This window comes from Micromys minutus (assembly GCF_963924665.1).
Source record: "Micromys minutus genome assembly, chromosome: 22".
Taxonomy (NCBI): Eukaryota; Metazoa; Chordata; class Mammalia; order Rodentia; family Muridae; genus Micromys; species Micromys minutus.
This window is the reverse complement of record NC_137957.1, coordinates 1,228,117-1,243,489: the sequence shown is the minus strand read 5'-3', so window position 1 is coordinate 1,243,489 and position 15,373 is coordinate 1,228,117. Positions and strand designations below refer to the sequence as shown.

Below are 15,373 nucleotides of genomic sequence, written 5' to 3'. Positions count from 1 at the left end.
GGGTCCCTGTTAGTCCGTCCTCTTCTCAGGGCCTCCTAGTTCCCCTGGGCAGAGAAAACAGGCACTGGCCAGTGCTGAGGAGACACCACATGAAGAAAGGCCAGGTGAGGCTGGCCGGGCCTCGGGGTCTCAGGTGCCCAGTTTTCTCCTATCCCTGGGCCAGTCCCCTGCTGTACTGTGTTTGGCCCTGGACCATGGTGTCTGAGGAAGGGCTCCATCTTCTCCAAAGATCAAAGTGACAAAGCAGAAGGGGTGGGGAGGGGACCAGAATGCTCACATGGGCAATTTTATTAAAAAAAAAAAAACAAAACAAGAACAAAAGACCAAAACATCAAACAGAAGTTCACGCCATAGACGGAAGGTCCCTGGGGCCGGGCTGCCCTCCACTGCAGCTAAGTGTCCTGCTGCTGCACGAAGGGGTTAGGGATGGCCTCCATGCCATCCTGCGGGCAGATGAGCACCACCGAGGTGCCACGACACACTACGAGCCCCAGCTGCCGAGTGTCCTCTGTCAGCTTGTACTGGTCATCAGGGTCTGGGGGAATGACAGGCAAGAGGAATTAAGGACGGATCTTCCATTAGCATGCCACAGTCAGCTCTTCCGGGGACCGATGGATCCAGACGCTCTGGAGAACCATGAGGGTGGCTGAAGGAAGAGCTGGCAATCTCCAGGATGTGTCAAGGACCCTAAAGGGCCTATGCTGACCCCAGGAACTCTAAGAGGTATCTGTTGGGCAGCAGAGGCACTGGAGAGGGTGGATAGTGGGTGGAACTGGTAAGCAATTAGACCCAGTTGACAGGAGGGCCGGAGAGGGGTAAGCTGATGGTGGGGGATTTGCTCAGGGCATTACAGGGTGGGCCTGCTTACACAGAGCTGAGAGCCCATGAGCCTCAGAGCCCCTGATGCAGACAGACATTCCTGGCAGAGGACAGTGGCCACCACTCCTGCTGAGTCTCCTGAGGGCTGAGGAGAAAGCCAGCTAGCTACCTGAGGAGGAGCTGGAAGTTTCAAGCCTGGTAAGCTTGCCACATCCCTGCTGGTCAATGGTAATCAGGAAGTGACCTGCACCTGGTATAGTCTGACCCCACAGGCCCCCAGCATTGACAAATGGACACTCACCCCGCATGTACTCAATGGTTCCATCCAGCACCAGGTTGAGTAGTGGGTCAAACCCTTTCAGGATACCACTAGCTTGAGGAACACAGGGGGGAGAGAGATAGAGAAGGGTGTCAGTCCACCACACAACACACAGAACCCGGTACAGGGACCCATGGGGAAGGAAGTGTGGTGGCCTAGTCACTGTGACTCCAACCCTCTTCTTTCCAGTAAGGAAGGGGTTATAGATTGTGAGTGTCAATAAAACTTTATCATCACCCACACTGAATTCTACACAGCTTCCATGCAACACAAAACAGCCTTTTTCTTTCTTTCTTTTTTTGAGGGTCTCATTTGCCCAAGCTGGTCTCAGACTCACTAGGCAGCCTGGTCCTTCTGTCTTCAACTCCCTAGTGTTGGAATGCCAGGCTTAGACAACCATGCCAGGTTTACATGGGGTTGGAAATAGAACCCAGGGCTCCACAAATGCTAAACAAGCAATCTACCCAGAGATACAGCCCCACCCCTGTTTGAATTTTGGAGACAAGGTCTTGCTACATAAGTCAAAATGGCCTGCAACTTTCTATCCTCGTCTTGAGAAACCTTCTGGGTTCCTGCTATGGACACGTCTTCCTGTTGCCTCCTTCCACCTCCTCATGGACCCTGGCCCCTTCCTTCAGGATCCATCCACTGGTCTGGGTGCTAACCCCTTTCCTGGGACTCCACTTCCTCACCCACTATTGGGACATACCTTTCAATGGTGCATGGTAGCCCAAGCTTAGCCCTTGTTGGAATGCCTGTGCTGAGTGGCTTCCCTTGCTTGCTGTGACCTTGGCCAAGCTCTGTGTTAGGGGTCCCTGCCCTACCCACTCACCTTCCCGGCCACCCTGGAACTTCACTCGAATGGTCTTATCAATGTACTTAGACAGGTCCAAGATGCTTTCTTTCTTTTTTTTCTCTTTGTCCTGCTGAAGGGTGGGGCGCTGAGGAGAGAGGTCCAACCTTCCCACATCCCTCTTGCCTGGGCCAGGCACCCAGGGACTCCTTTCCACCTCAAACCCCCATAATCCTGTGTGCACCCTCATCTCCAGTGGCCTATAATTGAATTCTATGCCCTTGAGTCTGCATTTCTGTGTGCATGCCCATGTCCTCATCTGCATCCCTACATCCCCCAGCTGCACTATTTCCTGTGCACGCCTCCATGTTGCCTCGTCTGCAACCCCCATGTCCCGTGTCTACATCCTCACGTCCTATCTGCATTCCACGGCCCCTACGTCCCGCGTCTGCATCCCCATGTTCCATGTCTGCATCCCACGTCACCTGGTCTGTATCCCCAAGTCCCCTGTCTGCGGTCCCACATGGCTCCCATCCTCAGCACCCTGTATCTCTATCTTCGGGCGTCCTTCATTTCCTTTTAGTCTGCCTGTTTTCGCCTCCACTGTCCCTCGTGCCCGTAGCCCTGCTTCCCCCGCAACATAGCAATGCTCACCGCCATCTTGTCGCCGCGCGTCGGCCCGCGCAGGCGCCGCCCCGCCCCTTCCTAGCGAGAGGGCCTTCGCGCACACACGCAGATTCGCGCATGCGCGTCGCAGGGTCCCGAAGGCGTTGCCGGGGAAACCTTCCGCCTAGAGCTGCGGTGGGACCCGCGGACATGGCGGCGGCGCGGCTGGCCGCAGCCCTGCTGTTACTCGCGGCCCAGGTGAGCGCCACGGCGGGTTGACTCGGCCCCGTCACTCTTGACCGTGACCGTGACCTTGCGGTCCACTCGCTCTTGCCACCGCAGACTTCCGGCCAGGCTTAGCCCGCCCTGCGCCCCGGGGACCCAACCGTCGCCGCCGTTCCTGCCAGTCTCAGTTTCCCTTTATACAGAATGGGGCGAGTCCCCGGGCTCCATTCCCGGGGCTTCCAGCGCGGCTCCCGAGGTGCTTGCAGCCCCGCTCCCCGGCTTCTGCTCTGTGACCTTGGGCGGAAGGGGGTCTCCACCTCAGGGTCGAAGCAAAACGCTGGGGATGAGCTTCTGTTGTGGGCGCCTCATTTGTGCGCGGGATGTGCCTTGGCAGGAGGCTGGCTTTTGATGTGCTTTGCTTTCTGAGACAGGTAGCATGCATGCTGTCTTGAACTCACTGTGTAGTCCAGGCTAGCCTTGAACTCACTATGAAACCCATGCTGACTTCACACTCGCTCCGCAGCTCAGGCTGGTCTCTGGTTGGCCATGAACACCCTGTGAGGCTTGGCTACCCTGGAACTCAACGCAGAGCGTCTGCCTCTTTCTCTCACGTGCTGCATCGCAACTCCTGGCTTAGTTATTAGACTCCTTTGTTGTTTTGTATTTTGTGGCACCATCCTCCAGTTCCCGAGGATCCTGGAGTGCTGCAGCCTAGGGCTGCTGGGCAGGGTCAGAAAGATGGCCTGTGCGCCCTGTTGTGATTGTCACTATGTATGTTCTCTCTTGGACTCTGTTCACGGAACAAGAGCCCACGTCCCTTTTTAAAATATTTTTTCTTTTCCCTTTTGAGATTACAGACTTGTGACGGGGTCTCCCTGTATAGCTCAGGCTGGTAGTGAGCTTTCAGCTCAGCCTCAGCCTCCCCAGCAGCACAGCCGGATGGTATGTGCCTCCTGATTGGCTAAGCATTAAAGCAGTCATGGGGTTGCTGCGCTCTCCACCATGTGGCCAACATCTCTCTTTGGCCACTTTTATCCCCACATCCTGCTCTTGGCTGAGCATGAGCTTTTGAAAGTGTGTCAGGGCATCCTGCCCGTGGTAGCAGGCCACCTGCCTGTCTGAACTGCTTTTTGTGCAGGTGATATCCACCAAGGCTGTTCTGGTTTCTCCTTGTTTCTTTTTTCTTTTGATGGGGGAATTTTCCTGGCCATGCAGTCTCTCCTGGCTGGACCTGCCCTGGGACCAGTCTGTGCCTTTGTGTGTGTGTGTGGGGGGGGGGTGTCTCTTTTTGGTCTGATAGAGGGCTTTTCAGGGATAGTGATAATGACAGGTTCTGAAGGATGAATAGGAGTTTTCTGAGGATGGAAGAGGGAAGCACCTGTGAGGTCACCTCAGTGCTCCCCCTCCCCCCAGGTGTGAGAGATGGTGTTTGCATGTGGGGTCAGGGTCCTTGCAGCAGGGAGTGCTTGCTCTTGGGGAAGCTGTTTCCACAAAACGATGAGATTCCAGTTCTTCCTCTGGACTAGAGAGGCAGTGGGAGCAAAGGGTGGGCCTGGCTACACAGTAACTGTGTGGGTGGGGACTCAGCAGGCAGGTGATGGGTGTCACCTGGACTTTCTCCTGCATGGGTGTAGCTGTACTCACTGTCTATATCTGGGGGAACAGGCAGGGCACTATTCTTGGTCCCGATGGACAATATTGAGACGAACTCTGACAGCTGGCACCCTGTGGCTCTTTGTGATCCTGGCTCAGAGACTTGATCCCAAGTTGTACCTTTCTCCTTGTAAGCCAGGAAAGGAGTGTGTGTGTGTGTGGGGGGGTGCCTGAGTGGCACTGTGCAGGTGTCTTTCTGAGGGTCTCCACCTTCCTTCCCAGGCAGCCCACAGCCTGCTCCTGGTTCTGCTGTTTTGGTTTCTAGCCTCTTTGAAGTGGTGTTGGGGGCGGTGTCAAAGTGAGTGTGCAGTGGAGGGGGGGCTGGTCTCCAAGACTTCCAGGTGTGACCGGGACTGGTTCTTGGAAGAGCCTGACCTGTTAGGAGTGTCGCTGTGCTCTGCTTGGCAATGAGTAGAAAGATGATGAGACATGTGCGAGGTGGCGTGGGTGGCTGTGAATGTGCCTTTGTGTGGCCAGTGACCACAGCGAGGAGGACAGTTCTGCCCATTTGCGCTTGACACAGAAGTCACTTTCACAGAGCCCATCCTGATTGCAGAGCACGGCTGCTGTGCTCACAGGGAACTCTGCTCTCCAGGCCGGCACAGGAATGACTTTGTTTGCCAATAAAACTTTATAAACACAGAAGGCAGGCAAATTTGGGATGTGGACTCTGGCCCCTCTATGGCCCCCGAATCCCTCATGGAAGGAACTTTCTGGGAGGGGCACATGGCTGGTGGGTGTCTAGGGCCACACTGAGGGGTGCCTGGGGATGGGTTCTGGTTCTTCCCAGTGTGAAGGGAGGTTTTGGAGGAGGCCAGAATGGGAGGGTGGCTCTTAGACCAACTGCTCTGAGCCTGTGGTCTCAGTTGTCCTCTGCCTCCTCCTTCCCTGAACTGGTGATGGCTTCAGCCCAGGGCCTTCCGGGGCACATCCAGCCGCCTGGAGAGGGTGCCAGAGTTTCAGCTCTCTCTAGAGAGTAGAGCCAGAGCTGGGTCCCTGCAGGGGAAACTTGAAAATAAGGTCCCCAGCTGCTTGCACTGTGTGTGGTCAAGGTGTCCAGTGAGGTTTGGGGCACCCTGGGCCTTTCTCATGCTGCCCTCTTGAGGTCAGGGCCTCCTGCAGTCTTTCAGGCTGAGTTGGGATCCCTATCCCCCAAAACTGGTAAGTCAGGTCTGTGTGAGAAACCCAGGCATTCTGGCAGGGATCCTGCCACCGGCTAGCTGCAGGTTGGTGTCCTTCAGCGTCTCGAGCCCGTGCTCCTATGCTCCCTGCCTGTTTGTACAGCAGGTTCTCAGGTGACACCCAGTCTCTCCCTGGGGAGTTTGCAGCCAGAAGGAATGGGCTCTGAGAGCCCTGGTTTCAAGTATCTTCTGGGGAGATGTAAACAAAACTGTTTGCCCCAGATAGGTCACCCACATAACAGAAATGATTCCACCCATGCGGAGCTCAGGAGAGCAGTGAGCTTATGGGATGTCCTCACAGGATATGGGTGATTGTCACTGGAAAGCTGGCCCCACAAGTACTGAACGTGCATCCCTGGGGCTCCTGACAGGCTGGGCGGGCTGCCTCTGTGACCGCAGCAACAGGCTTTTCTGAGTTCAGGAGAGTTATAGTAGAGCCCTGAGCCTTGGGAGCTTGACGTAGATACAGTGATCCTTTCTCTGTGACTGGCCGGGCTGACGGTAGCCATGGTGTAGAGAACACAGCTGTGTAGAAGGTATCTTGACAGGCACATCTCAGACATTCACCACAACCACAGAGGTGCTGGCAGGGCTTTAACTTGTTGGTACAGTGTTTACCTAGCACAGCTGAAGCCCTGAATTGGATTCCATCCCTGCCATCACAGAACCAGGCACATGCCTGTCATCCTAGCACTCATGGGGTGGATATGGCAAGATCAGCTCAAGGTCATGCTCAGCTACAGAGAGTCAGGTGCCAGCCTGGGCTACATGAGACTCTGCCAACAATAGCAGCTACATTTCTGCTGTGGACTGTGATCTCCCCAGCTCAAAGCCTTTGCCCTGGCCCACGACACCACTGTGCACTGTGAGGCAGGCCTTAGAGCTGACCTGAAGCAAGCAGTTGGTTACAGCTGCAACAGTCATGCCAGCGAGCACATCCCGTGTTATGTGCTAGTGAGGGCACTGGCGTGTAGGTCCCTTATCCTAGCTGGCTATTGGTTCAGTGTCCCCAGCAACATGCACAGCGACCTCACCAGCTCACAGGGAGCAGGTGTCTGCTTAGTCCCAACCTGATCTATGTCCTCTGCAGCCAGTGTGCGGGGTCTTCAGCATCGGGGACCTGCTGTACTGTGACACCTTATGGTGTTGTTTACAAACCTGTGGGCTCTGTAAGGCTCAAGGATGGCATTGTGCAATGAGGGTACAATCCTGAAGGATAATTTTTGCTTGAATTTGGGTATTTGTATGCGTAAGCTACAATGCATCAGAGAACAGTGTGTGGGGGTCTCTCCTCCCACCCTCAAGTGACCTTTACCTGCTGGGCCACCTTGAGGGCCTGTACTGAAAACCTTTTTGTGGAGGCTGAGCAGTAAGGACTACCAAGGCTATCAGAAAGAGCACACTGCCCAGGCATGGAGCAATGGTCCAAGCTCAGCCTGTGGTGGTACTCCCCCTCGGCAGGGGCAGGCCGGGTGCAGCGGCATGGAGGAACACATGCCTCTGCTTTCTTCATTCTGGGTACTGCTGCCATTCTGGATGGGCTGAGCTTTGCCCATGCAGGCTCCGTGGTGGATTTCCTTATGTAGACCAGGCTGGCCTCTAACTGACAAGCCTTCTGCCAGCATGAAGCCACCATGCCTAGCTCCTTATTCTTCACTGAGGGTAGACCTGGGGTTGTCAGTGGGGGTGTCTCTTCCTAGCACCCTGCTTCTTTGCTGTCTGATTCCTCTCTTAGCTTGGAGTTCTGGAGCCCAGGAAGTGCTCATTAGCACTGGCTAACTCACTGTCTTAGCCGGTAGAGCTAGCCTGCACCTCCGTACCCGCCTCCCTCATCCCCATCTCCTGCCAGAGCAGAGGCCTACAGGAAGTCTAATGCCGTACCCACAGCTAAGCCTCGACTGTGTCTGGATATCTCTGTAGAAGCCACACAGCTGACTGCAGCCTGCTCTAAATCCACCCCATGTGCTGCTCTTATGGGTTGCACATGTCCCTCCTTAACTCCATGTATGGTTTTGGGGGTGGCCCCAGCTCAAGGCCACGGCTAGGGGTGCAGGGCATGCAAGCAGTCATCACTTCTGCCCCAGGATCCCTATCTCGACTGTAGCTCAGAGAGCTGGGCTGGCTTCCTTCAGGCCCTGTGCAGCTCCAGTGGCAAGGCAAAGCCGTCCTTATAGATGTGTCGAGAAGGGCTGCAGACACCTCATGACACCTGTGTAGCACTGGTTACACAGCAGGCTCTGGGAACCAGCCATGGGCCTCCGGCTCTTATAACCAGGCTCCGGGTATGGCAGCATCGGCTGTCCCAAAAGCTGATTAGAAGGAGGGTGCAAGGGACAGTAGTGAGGGAGACGACCTTTGGAACAAGGTCTTTGCAGCCTAGGCTAGCCTTAAACTCATGGCAATTCTCCTGCCTCCTGCCTCAACCTCTAGAGTGCAGGGATGACTGGCCTGTGCCACTGTGCCTTGTCTCTGTCTGCCCTCCTCTCTGGTGTCCTCACTAAGGTCCTAAAGTCCCTACTGTCTTGTTCCAGGCGGCCTGTGAGTTTGGCGTGCTGCGAGTGGTGTCCCAAAGCAGTGGGACCCGAGGCAGGGACTACTGCATCCTCTACAACCCACAGTGGGCCCACTTGCCACATGATCTCAACAAAGTGGTGAGTGTCACACTAGGTCACACTACCCGGGAGTCTGTGGGTGGCCCCTCCATCCCTCTGGGTCTGGGTTCTCATGCTCAGCAGCTGGCTGAGGGCTATGGGGAGGCTGGTCTCCACAGATAGACCAGGTCAGTATTACACTTCCATGCCCTCAGACTGTGGCTGACTGTTCATCTCTCTCCTCTGAGTACCCCATGTCTGCCTGTCCCCACATGCTGTTTCCAGGGAGGTGCCTGTCCTCGGAGTGGACCTCTCTACCCTTCCCATCCACATTTAATGGTGTATGCATGAGCTTCTGTGTACTCTGTGTGAGCGCATGTGTGAGTGACCCCAGCTTCCAGGCCCAAGGTCTCACAGTGGGGCAGCATTCTCATAGTAGGGCAGCATGTCTTTTTAGCCTTGAATGATGGTCATGCCACTGTAACCTGTACTGAGGCCTGGGACACTTGCTAGGCATTCATAGGACATGCAGTGCAGTTCGGGAGGGCTTTGTGAGTCGTGCTGCACCTGTTGTTACTCTACCATGTCCCACTGCAGCTGGGGACAGCCTGCCTGGCTGTCTTGGTGTGGGTACCGATAGGGATAGTTAGCATGGGCTGTTTGCTTTCTGACTTGTCTGTGGGACTTGGCGGCCCTGACCCCATTCACCTCTGCAGTCTCTCCTGAAGCTTCGAGACTTGAGCGTGACCCAGCTCTGTTCCTACCTTGATGTTCCTGCAGAAGACTTCACCAACCAAATTGCACTGGTGGCCCGGGGCAACTGTACCTTCTATGAGAAAGTGCGGCTGGCCCAGGGCAGTGGGGCACGTGGGCTGCTGATAGTCAGCAAGGAGAGGCTGGTAGGGCTCTTGGCTCTCCACTACCTTTGGGGTGGTGGGGAAACTGGGAAGCCCTGTCTTCCCCATGGCGAGGAATGCTGGTAATTAGCGGGGGGCACAGGTCTGTGAGGCCATAGCCCCCAGAGCTGGGGTTGATCAGTCACTGGGGGATAGAGACCCTGTGCCGGGCCAGTGCCAAGGAGCCCCAGGGCTTGGTGGCTGGCCCTGCCAGCATGAACCCTAGGCCTTTCTGCCCTTCTGCACACCAAGGTGTGGTGCAGAGCTGGGCACACAGGGTGCCTAAAAGAGGATTGGAGTTGCCTGGCCAGAGGGCTGGGTTGACCCTACACCTCCTGTCCACTGCAGGTCCCTCCAGGAGGCAACAAGACACAGTACGAGGAGATAAGCATCCCTGTGGCCCTGCTAAGCCACAGGGACCTTCGAGACATCTTCAGGGTAGACACCAGGGAGGGTGGGGGGGACCAGAGGCTGGGTCCTGGGTGCAGGTCCTGTGGGTTCTGGGCGAAGATGAGGCACAGGGATGCCCACCCTCTGAACCCACTCTCCTCTCGGGGACAGCGCTTTGGCCATGAGGTAATGGTGGCACTGTACGCTCCGAGCGAGCCGGTGATGGACTACAACATGGTCATCATCTTCATCATGGCGGTGGGCACCGTCGCGCTCGGCGGTTACTGGGCTGGCAGTCACGATGTGAAGAGGTGAGTGCAGCGTGACTCTGGGCACCGTGGGAGGGGCTGAGCCGCAGAGCTGTGGCCCTGGCGACCCTGATGTTTTCCAAGAAGGTACATGAAACATAAGCGAGACGACGGGCCCGAGAAGCAGGAGGATGAGGCGGTGGACGTGACGCCGGTCATGATCTGCATGTTTGTTGTCATGTGCTGCTTCATGCTTGTGCTCCTCTACTACTTCTATGACCGCCTGGGTATGTCACCTGTCACCTGCCCCACAGAGCCCCCCAGAGCCCAGGGGCCAGAGCTGTCTCCTGACTGCTTACCTTTTCTGCCCCTTGCTGTCCTGTGCCCCGCCTGCCTGGCCCCAAAGTCTATGTGATCATTGGGATCTTCTGTCTGGCCTCCTCCACTGGCCTCTACAGCTGTCTGGCACCCTGTGTGCGCAGGCTGCCCTTCTGCACGTGCAGGTGAGCCCCAGGCCTGACCAGGCCCCTCTGGCCTCCTCCTGAGTCTCTACCCTCCTGGTGCATTCCGGGAGCCGGCAGGTGCTTACTAAGTGCTGGCTGTGGGTTGGGTAGGCTTTGGGGCTCCAGTCGCCTGTGCACTGTACCCTTCCTGTGTAACTGAGCCACAGGGTATGACACAGGGGCCCTAAGGAGTGCAGCAAGGATGGTAGGCTGGGAAGGGAGTGGCAGTCATAGGCCTCCAGGGCTCAACTGCCCCTGGATGACACTGCTTCTCAGAGCCACCTGTGGAGAGGTGAGGGGAGCACCGGTTACTGCAGGCCAGCAGGCACAGGCGGGGTGGTGTGGAGGTGAGCTAGACATAGTGTAGGAAGAGGACGCTGATGGGTGGTCCCCTCCAGGGTCCCCGACAACAACCTGCCGTACTTCCACAAGCGCCCACAGGCCCGGATGCTGCTGCTGGCCCTGTTCTGTGTCACTGTCTCCGTAGTGTGGGGTGTCTTCCGAAATGAGGACCAGTAAGTGCTTCCATGTCCCGGTCCCTGCTGACAGCCGCCTTGTCGGCTTTCACTGCTGTCCTTGGGTGCCCCCGCTGCCCAGTGAGGCCTGGGGCTTCCCATCTGTAGGGCTACACATCACGGCTGCTGCTGCCCGTGTCTCCTTTCATTTAGGCCTGGCCAAGAGCCCATACCCTGATAGGAATCTAGATAAGGGTTCTGTCCATCCTTTGCCCAGCTCCTGGGCAGGGCAGGGGGACATGCTGGCCCAGAGCCACTATTTGTCACTGACATCTTGGCGTGGGCTCAGGCAGCATCTGATGCCCGGGTGCCACTTGCCATCCGCCCCCGTGGTGATAGGAAGCTCCATTTTCTCCTGCAGTGAATTCCCACGGGGTGTTTATGCATACACATCCCCCTTCCAGGCAGAGGCCTGGCGCCATGGCCCTGAGGACATGCCTGCCTGTCCCCACCTGGCTCCTGGTTGTCACTGACACCAGCTGGCGCAGCCCAAGCACTCCTGGCTTTCATGCTGACAGACATGCTGGGAGAAGGAGTGGGACAGGGCCAAGCTTCCGCCCAAGCTCGTCCCTTCTGTCCCCACATGTCCTCATGTCCTGTGGCTGCCACAGAAGTCTGCTTCTGCCCTTCAAGATGGGCTACAAGGCCCTGACCCAGGCCCTGGGCAGTCCTAAAGTCCTAAGTTCCACAGTTGTGTGTTCTGGGAATTAGAGGTGAGACAGAACCATCATGCTGGCATGTACCCCACACAGAGCCCCGCTCCACTCTGCCGTGCTCCTGCTTCTGGAGTCTGAGGCCTTGTGTGGGCAGGGTGGGTGGAGCTTGTAGCTTGGTGGCAGGTCTGTGGAGTCGACTTGGTGTAGGATGAGGCAGGGAGAGAGCTCTGAGTCGCTGAGTGAGCGTTTTCCTCCCAGGTGGGCATGGGTCCTGCAAGATACCCTGGGCATTGCCTTCTGCCTGTACATGCTGAAGACCATCCGCCTGCCCACCTTCAAGGTGAGGGCTGCCAGTGGGCGGGGCAGGCACAGTCCCTGGTGGAGGGCCGAGGATTTGGGCGCATATGGGTCCAGGGTGTTGGGGCCCTAAGCACAGGTCTCGAGGGCAGTGCTGGCTGTGGCCAGGGCCAGGCGGCCACTCAGGCCCTGGCTCTCACAGGCCTGCACGCTGCTGTTGCTGGTACTCTTCATCTATGACGTCTTCTTCGTCTTCATCACCCCCTTCCTGACCAAGGTAGGTCCTCCTCTGCCCTCCCAGCTGCCTGCCCCCCTCCCCCGCCCTGGCTGACAACATGTCTTGTGCAGAGTGGCAACAGCATCATGGTGGAGGTGGCCACCGGGCCCTCGAACTCATCCACCCATGAGAAGGTTAGCCACCCAGCCATGTGGGCTATGGGCTGTGGCCCCAGCAGGGTTGGTGGGTGTGGGCATCCAGGCTGAGCCCTGCTGTCTCCACAGCTGCCCATGGTGCTGAAGGTGCCCAGGCTGAACACCTCACCGCTCTCCCTGTGTGACCGGCCCTTCTCCCTCCTGGGCTTTGGAGACATCTTGGTGCCAGGTGTGGGCTGAGTGCACGGGGCGGGTGAGCAGGTGGGCTGTGGGGCATAATGCCCATGCTGGGAGTTCAGGAAGGGTCGGGTGGCGCATGGCTGTATGGCCACACCTGCCAGGTCTTCCAGGCTGCATAGATGATGTGCATGCTCACTGTCAGCATCCCCATGGCAGGACCCTTCCAGGCCCTGCTTCACCCCGTGGGACACTGATTACTGGTGCAGCCAGGGGACATGCTGAAGTGTGTGCCTGATCCTGCTGTCCTGTCTCACTGGTCACCCATGGCCATGCCATAGTCGTGGTGACTCTGTATCCTCCCCACAGGGCTGCTGGTGGCCTACTGTCACAGGTTTGATATCCAGGTGCAGTCCTCCAGGATTTACTTTGTGGCCTGTACCATTGGTAGGTGGTCACACTGCTGTCCCCTCTTCTCTGCCTTTTGTCTGTCATCTTCTGGTCCCCAAGTTGCACTTGTCCCGGGCTGGGCTTCAGTAGTTGGGTGCCTGGCCCAAGGCACCCGCAGTGCTTCCCATTCCGACTGCCGGGGCCGCCCACTGAGCTGCACAGCCCTGTGCGTGAAGCTTCTGTCCATTCTGCCTCGTCTGACGCTCTCTTCCCCGCAGCCTACGGCCTGGGCCTTCTGGTGACCTTCGTGGCTCTTGTCATCATGCAGCGCGGCCAGCCTGCACTACTGTACCTGGTCCCTTGTACACTGCTGACCAGCTGCACCGTGGCTCTGTGGCGCCGGGAGCTGGGCGCCTTCTGGACGGGCAGCGGTTTTGCGGTGAATACCGGTTTGCTTTGACTGCAGCGATAGCCCCTAAGGTCAAGTTGAGTTCAAGCTCCTCGTGTTCCCGCTGAGCCCCTGGCTGGAAGGTCGTGCTTTGGGCTTTCTGGTTTCCTGTGGGGACTCTTTGGGTGTGACCTAAGGCTGTGAATACTCCTGCCGAATTACCAAACCCTGCCCCCAGGCCCTGTATCAGCCAGAGAGGATGGGGTTATGGTGGAAGGCTGTGGGGAGATGGGGAATTGCCCACTTCAGGCAGTGGGTGCCACATGGCTCCCTGAGAGGAGCCTTGCTTCTTGGGTGTGTCTTCCTGGGGGCTCTGTGCTCATAGACTTGAGGGTTACTGCTCCCCACAGGATGAGTCTCACTGCAGGAGTGAGTAGGATTGCTCTGTGCTCTGAAGGAGACCAGTGGAGGCATGAGAGGGAGAGGGCAGCGCTCCCGTCCGTGCCTCTGCCTAGGACCTGCTGCGCTGGGGCTGGGTGCAGCTGAGGGGCCCTGGATGGTGCTGGCTGCTGGGGCTGGAATGTTCTGGCTCTGGGTGGTTGCTGCATGCCCTCTGCTCTAAGTATCCCGCACCTGTGTTGGTTCTGTCCCACTGGGGTCTGTTCTGACTGGTCCCAGACTCACAGCCCCCTCCTCTCTCCAGAAGGATGTACCTCAGTCCCCATGGGCCGCAACCCAGGGACCTGTGCCTCCGAAGGATGTGGATGCCTCTCTCTCCGAGCAACCTCCAAGTGAAGAGCTAGCCAAGAGCCCCCTGTCCACTGAGAAGGCAGCTCTGCCTGAGGAGGCAGGAGCTGCAGACCCTGCCAAGGATCCTGACAGCCCTGTGGCCAGTCCCCTCAGCCCCTCAAATGGGGACCAAGCCCAGCCTATACCCGTGGTGAAGCCAGGGACTTCAGACTAGGAAGAGAGGACGCGAGAGCTGGGCCCTCGCAGTCTTCCATGCCTCACAGATGCCGGCCACCTGGGACCTGCAGAGGACAGGGACAGCTGACACCCACCGGGGTGACAGACCTGCGCAGTATCCCCTACCATGGTGCTCAGCCCTCTGTGGCCTCCAGGCTGTCAGTCTGTCCTCCCACAGCTGCACTCCAGTGCCCAGCTCTGCTCTGCACCAGGCCATGAGCTTCACCCGCTGCCCACGCCATGCAAGGCACTGCCTTTGGTGCTTCGCTGATGCTCGCCCTGCGAATGCTCCTACGGCTGCGCCTCCCTCCATATGACAGGGCTCTCAGCCAGAGCAACAACCCCAACAAGCAGGTTTCTATGTTGGGAGCAGCCTCGAGGGGCCTATATATGGGCACCCTGCCCAAGGGGTACAGACCCCTTTAGGAAAGCCCACGCCAAGATGGAGTTGAGAATGCTGGCCACTGCTCCAAGCCGGCAAACGGTTCTGCAGTGCGGCACAGTGGGAGCCGGCGGGTGTAGCTGGGTCCATGTCCCCAGCAGATTGACCAGCTCAGACATGCAAGTCTTCCGTGCAGTGGCTCTGGACTGGCGTCTGTCCTCTACCTCACCAACCAGGCTCTGGACTCCATGACAGATCTGCAGGGAGCCCACCACACAAGCTGCATGTCACCAAGGCCATGGCCTTCACGCTGTGATGGAACCTGGGAGCCGTAGCCACCCACACTTGCATGGAAAAGGGTGTCTGCTGCAGGGCGACAGGCAGTGACAGCTGGGCAGTCCTCCTAGAGCTCTGGGGACGGTAGGGGGAAGACTTCCCTAGGCACCATCTGACTAGAATGGGTGAGCAGAGGAGCGTGGGGCTCAGCCCCCTGCTTTTGCCACTTGGACTTGAGCCATTTTGTACTGGGTGTCCAAGCTGTCCTACCCTCTGAGGTGGAGGTGCTCCTCGGTGCCCGGAGGGCCCTGGCTTTATGTTGTCAGGGGATTAAACAGCTTTTCATACTCACAGTGGTCTCCTTTCCTGTGAAGGTGGTGGGAAGCCTGGTCTGGCCTGGACACCTGAGGCATAACTAACTGTCAGTTCCCCAGTGCCCTTGGGTCTTGCAGATCCCTGACCTGGGCCCCTGCTGGTCTCACCACTGGTCCATGTGATGCACTGCTTTTGCCCTGCCAAAGGGAATCTCTTAGCTGTGTTAGGACCAGGGATGCGGATTGGCCCCAAGCCACCGCTGAGCTGCCCAGCCAGGCTGCACACTTCGAGGTAGGCGCATCTCAGTTCTTGGCCACCCATCTCTATATGGCACATTCCAGGCCAGGCAGGACTACGTAATAAGACCCTGTTTTCAAAAAATGAAAAGCCAGGTAGTGGTGGCAGCACCCTTTAA

At 57.5% G+C, this 15,373-nt stretch overlaps 2 protein-coding genes across 15 annotated transcripts; one reads left to right on the top strand and one right to left on the bottom strand.

Moving 5' to 3' along the window:
* Positions 1-270: 270 nt before the first annotated feature.
* Positions 271-2,629, bottom strand: LSM7 (LSM7 homolog, U6 small nuclear RNA and mRNA degradation associated). 3 transcript variants are annotated; one of them, XM_080935509.1, is made up of 4 exons: positions 2,586-2,629; positions 1,971-2,061; positions 1,121-1,192; positions 271-535 (listed from the first exon to the last, which is right to left on the bottom strand). In XM_080935509.1, exons 1-4 carry the CDS (start codon positions 2,589-2,591, stop codon positions 393-395), a joined length of 312 nt encoding a protein of 103 aa, XP_080791635.1. In that variant the 5' UTR covers positions 2,592-2,629; the 3' UTR covers positions 271-392. The 3 variants fall into 3 exon arrangements, with proteins under 3 accessions (XP_080791635.1, XP_080791633.1, XP_080791634.1); XM_080935507.1 differs by having other exon boundaries at positions 1,971-2,079; positions 2,586-2,602; XM_080935508.1 differs by having other exon boundaries at positions 1,971-2,064; positions 2,586-2,599.
* Positions 2,630-2,678: 49 nt separating this feature from the next.
* Positions 2,679-14,994, top strand: SPPL2B (signal peptide peptidase like 2B). Of its 12 annotated transcripts, none has more exons than XM_080935436.1 (15): positions 2,679-2,795; positions 8,128-8,247; positions 8,904-9,086; positions 9,432-9,521; positions 9,645-9,784; positions 9,869-10,008; positions 10,128-10,224; positions 10,623-10,739; positions 11,654-11,735; positions 11,895-11,969; positions 12,041-12,103; positions 12,194-12,293; positions 12,611-12,688; positions 12,910-13,070; positions 13,723-14,994. In XM_080935436.1, exons 1-15 carry the CDS (start codon positions 2,748-2,750, stop codon positions 13,981-13,983), a joined length of 1,755 nt encoding a protein of 584 aa, XP_080791562.1. In that variant the 5' UTR covers positions 2,679-2,747; the 3' UTR covers positions 13,984-14,994. The 12 variants fall into 12 exon arrangements, with proteins under 12 accessions (XP_080791562.1, XP_080791564.1, XP_080791563.1 ...); XM_080935438.1 differs by having other exon boundaries at positions 9,866-10,008; positions 12,960-13,111; positions 13,726-14,994; XM_080935437.1 differs by having other exon boundaries at positions 9,866-10,008; positions 12,960-13,111.
* Positions 14,995-15,373: the final 379 nt, after the last annotated feature.

Coding starts and splice junctions, on each gene's coding strand:
- SPPL2B (XM_080935431.1), top strand. CDS start 2,748: ATGGCGGCGGCGCGGCTGGCCGCAGCCCTGCTGTTACTCGCGGCCCAG. Junction 11,736..11,894: donor TCCGCCTGCCCACCTTCAAG/GTGAGGGCTGCC, acceptor TGGCTCTCACAG/GCCTGCACGCTGCTGTTGCT. Junction 13,071..13,722: donor GGACGGGCAGCGGTTTTGCG/GTGAATACCGGT, acceptor TCCTCTCTCCAG/AAGGATGTACCTCAGTCCCC.
- LSM7 (XM_080935507.1), bottom strand. Junction 1,193..1,970: donor GTTCCAGGGTGGCCGGGAAG/GTGAGTGGGTAG, acceptor GTGTTCCTCAAG/CTAGTGGTATCCTGAAAGGG. Junction 536..1,120: donor AACCATTGAGTACATGCGGG/GTGAGTGTCCAT, acceptor TCATTCCCCCAG/ACCCTGATGACCAGTACAAG.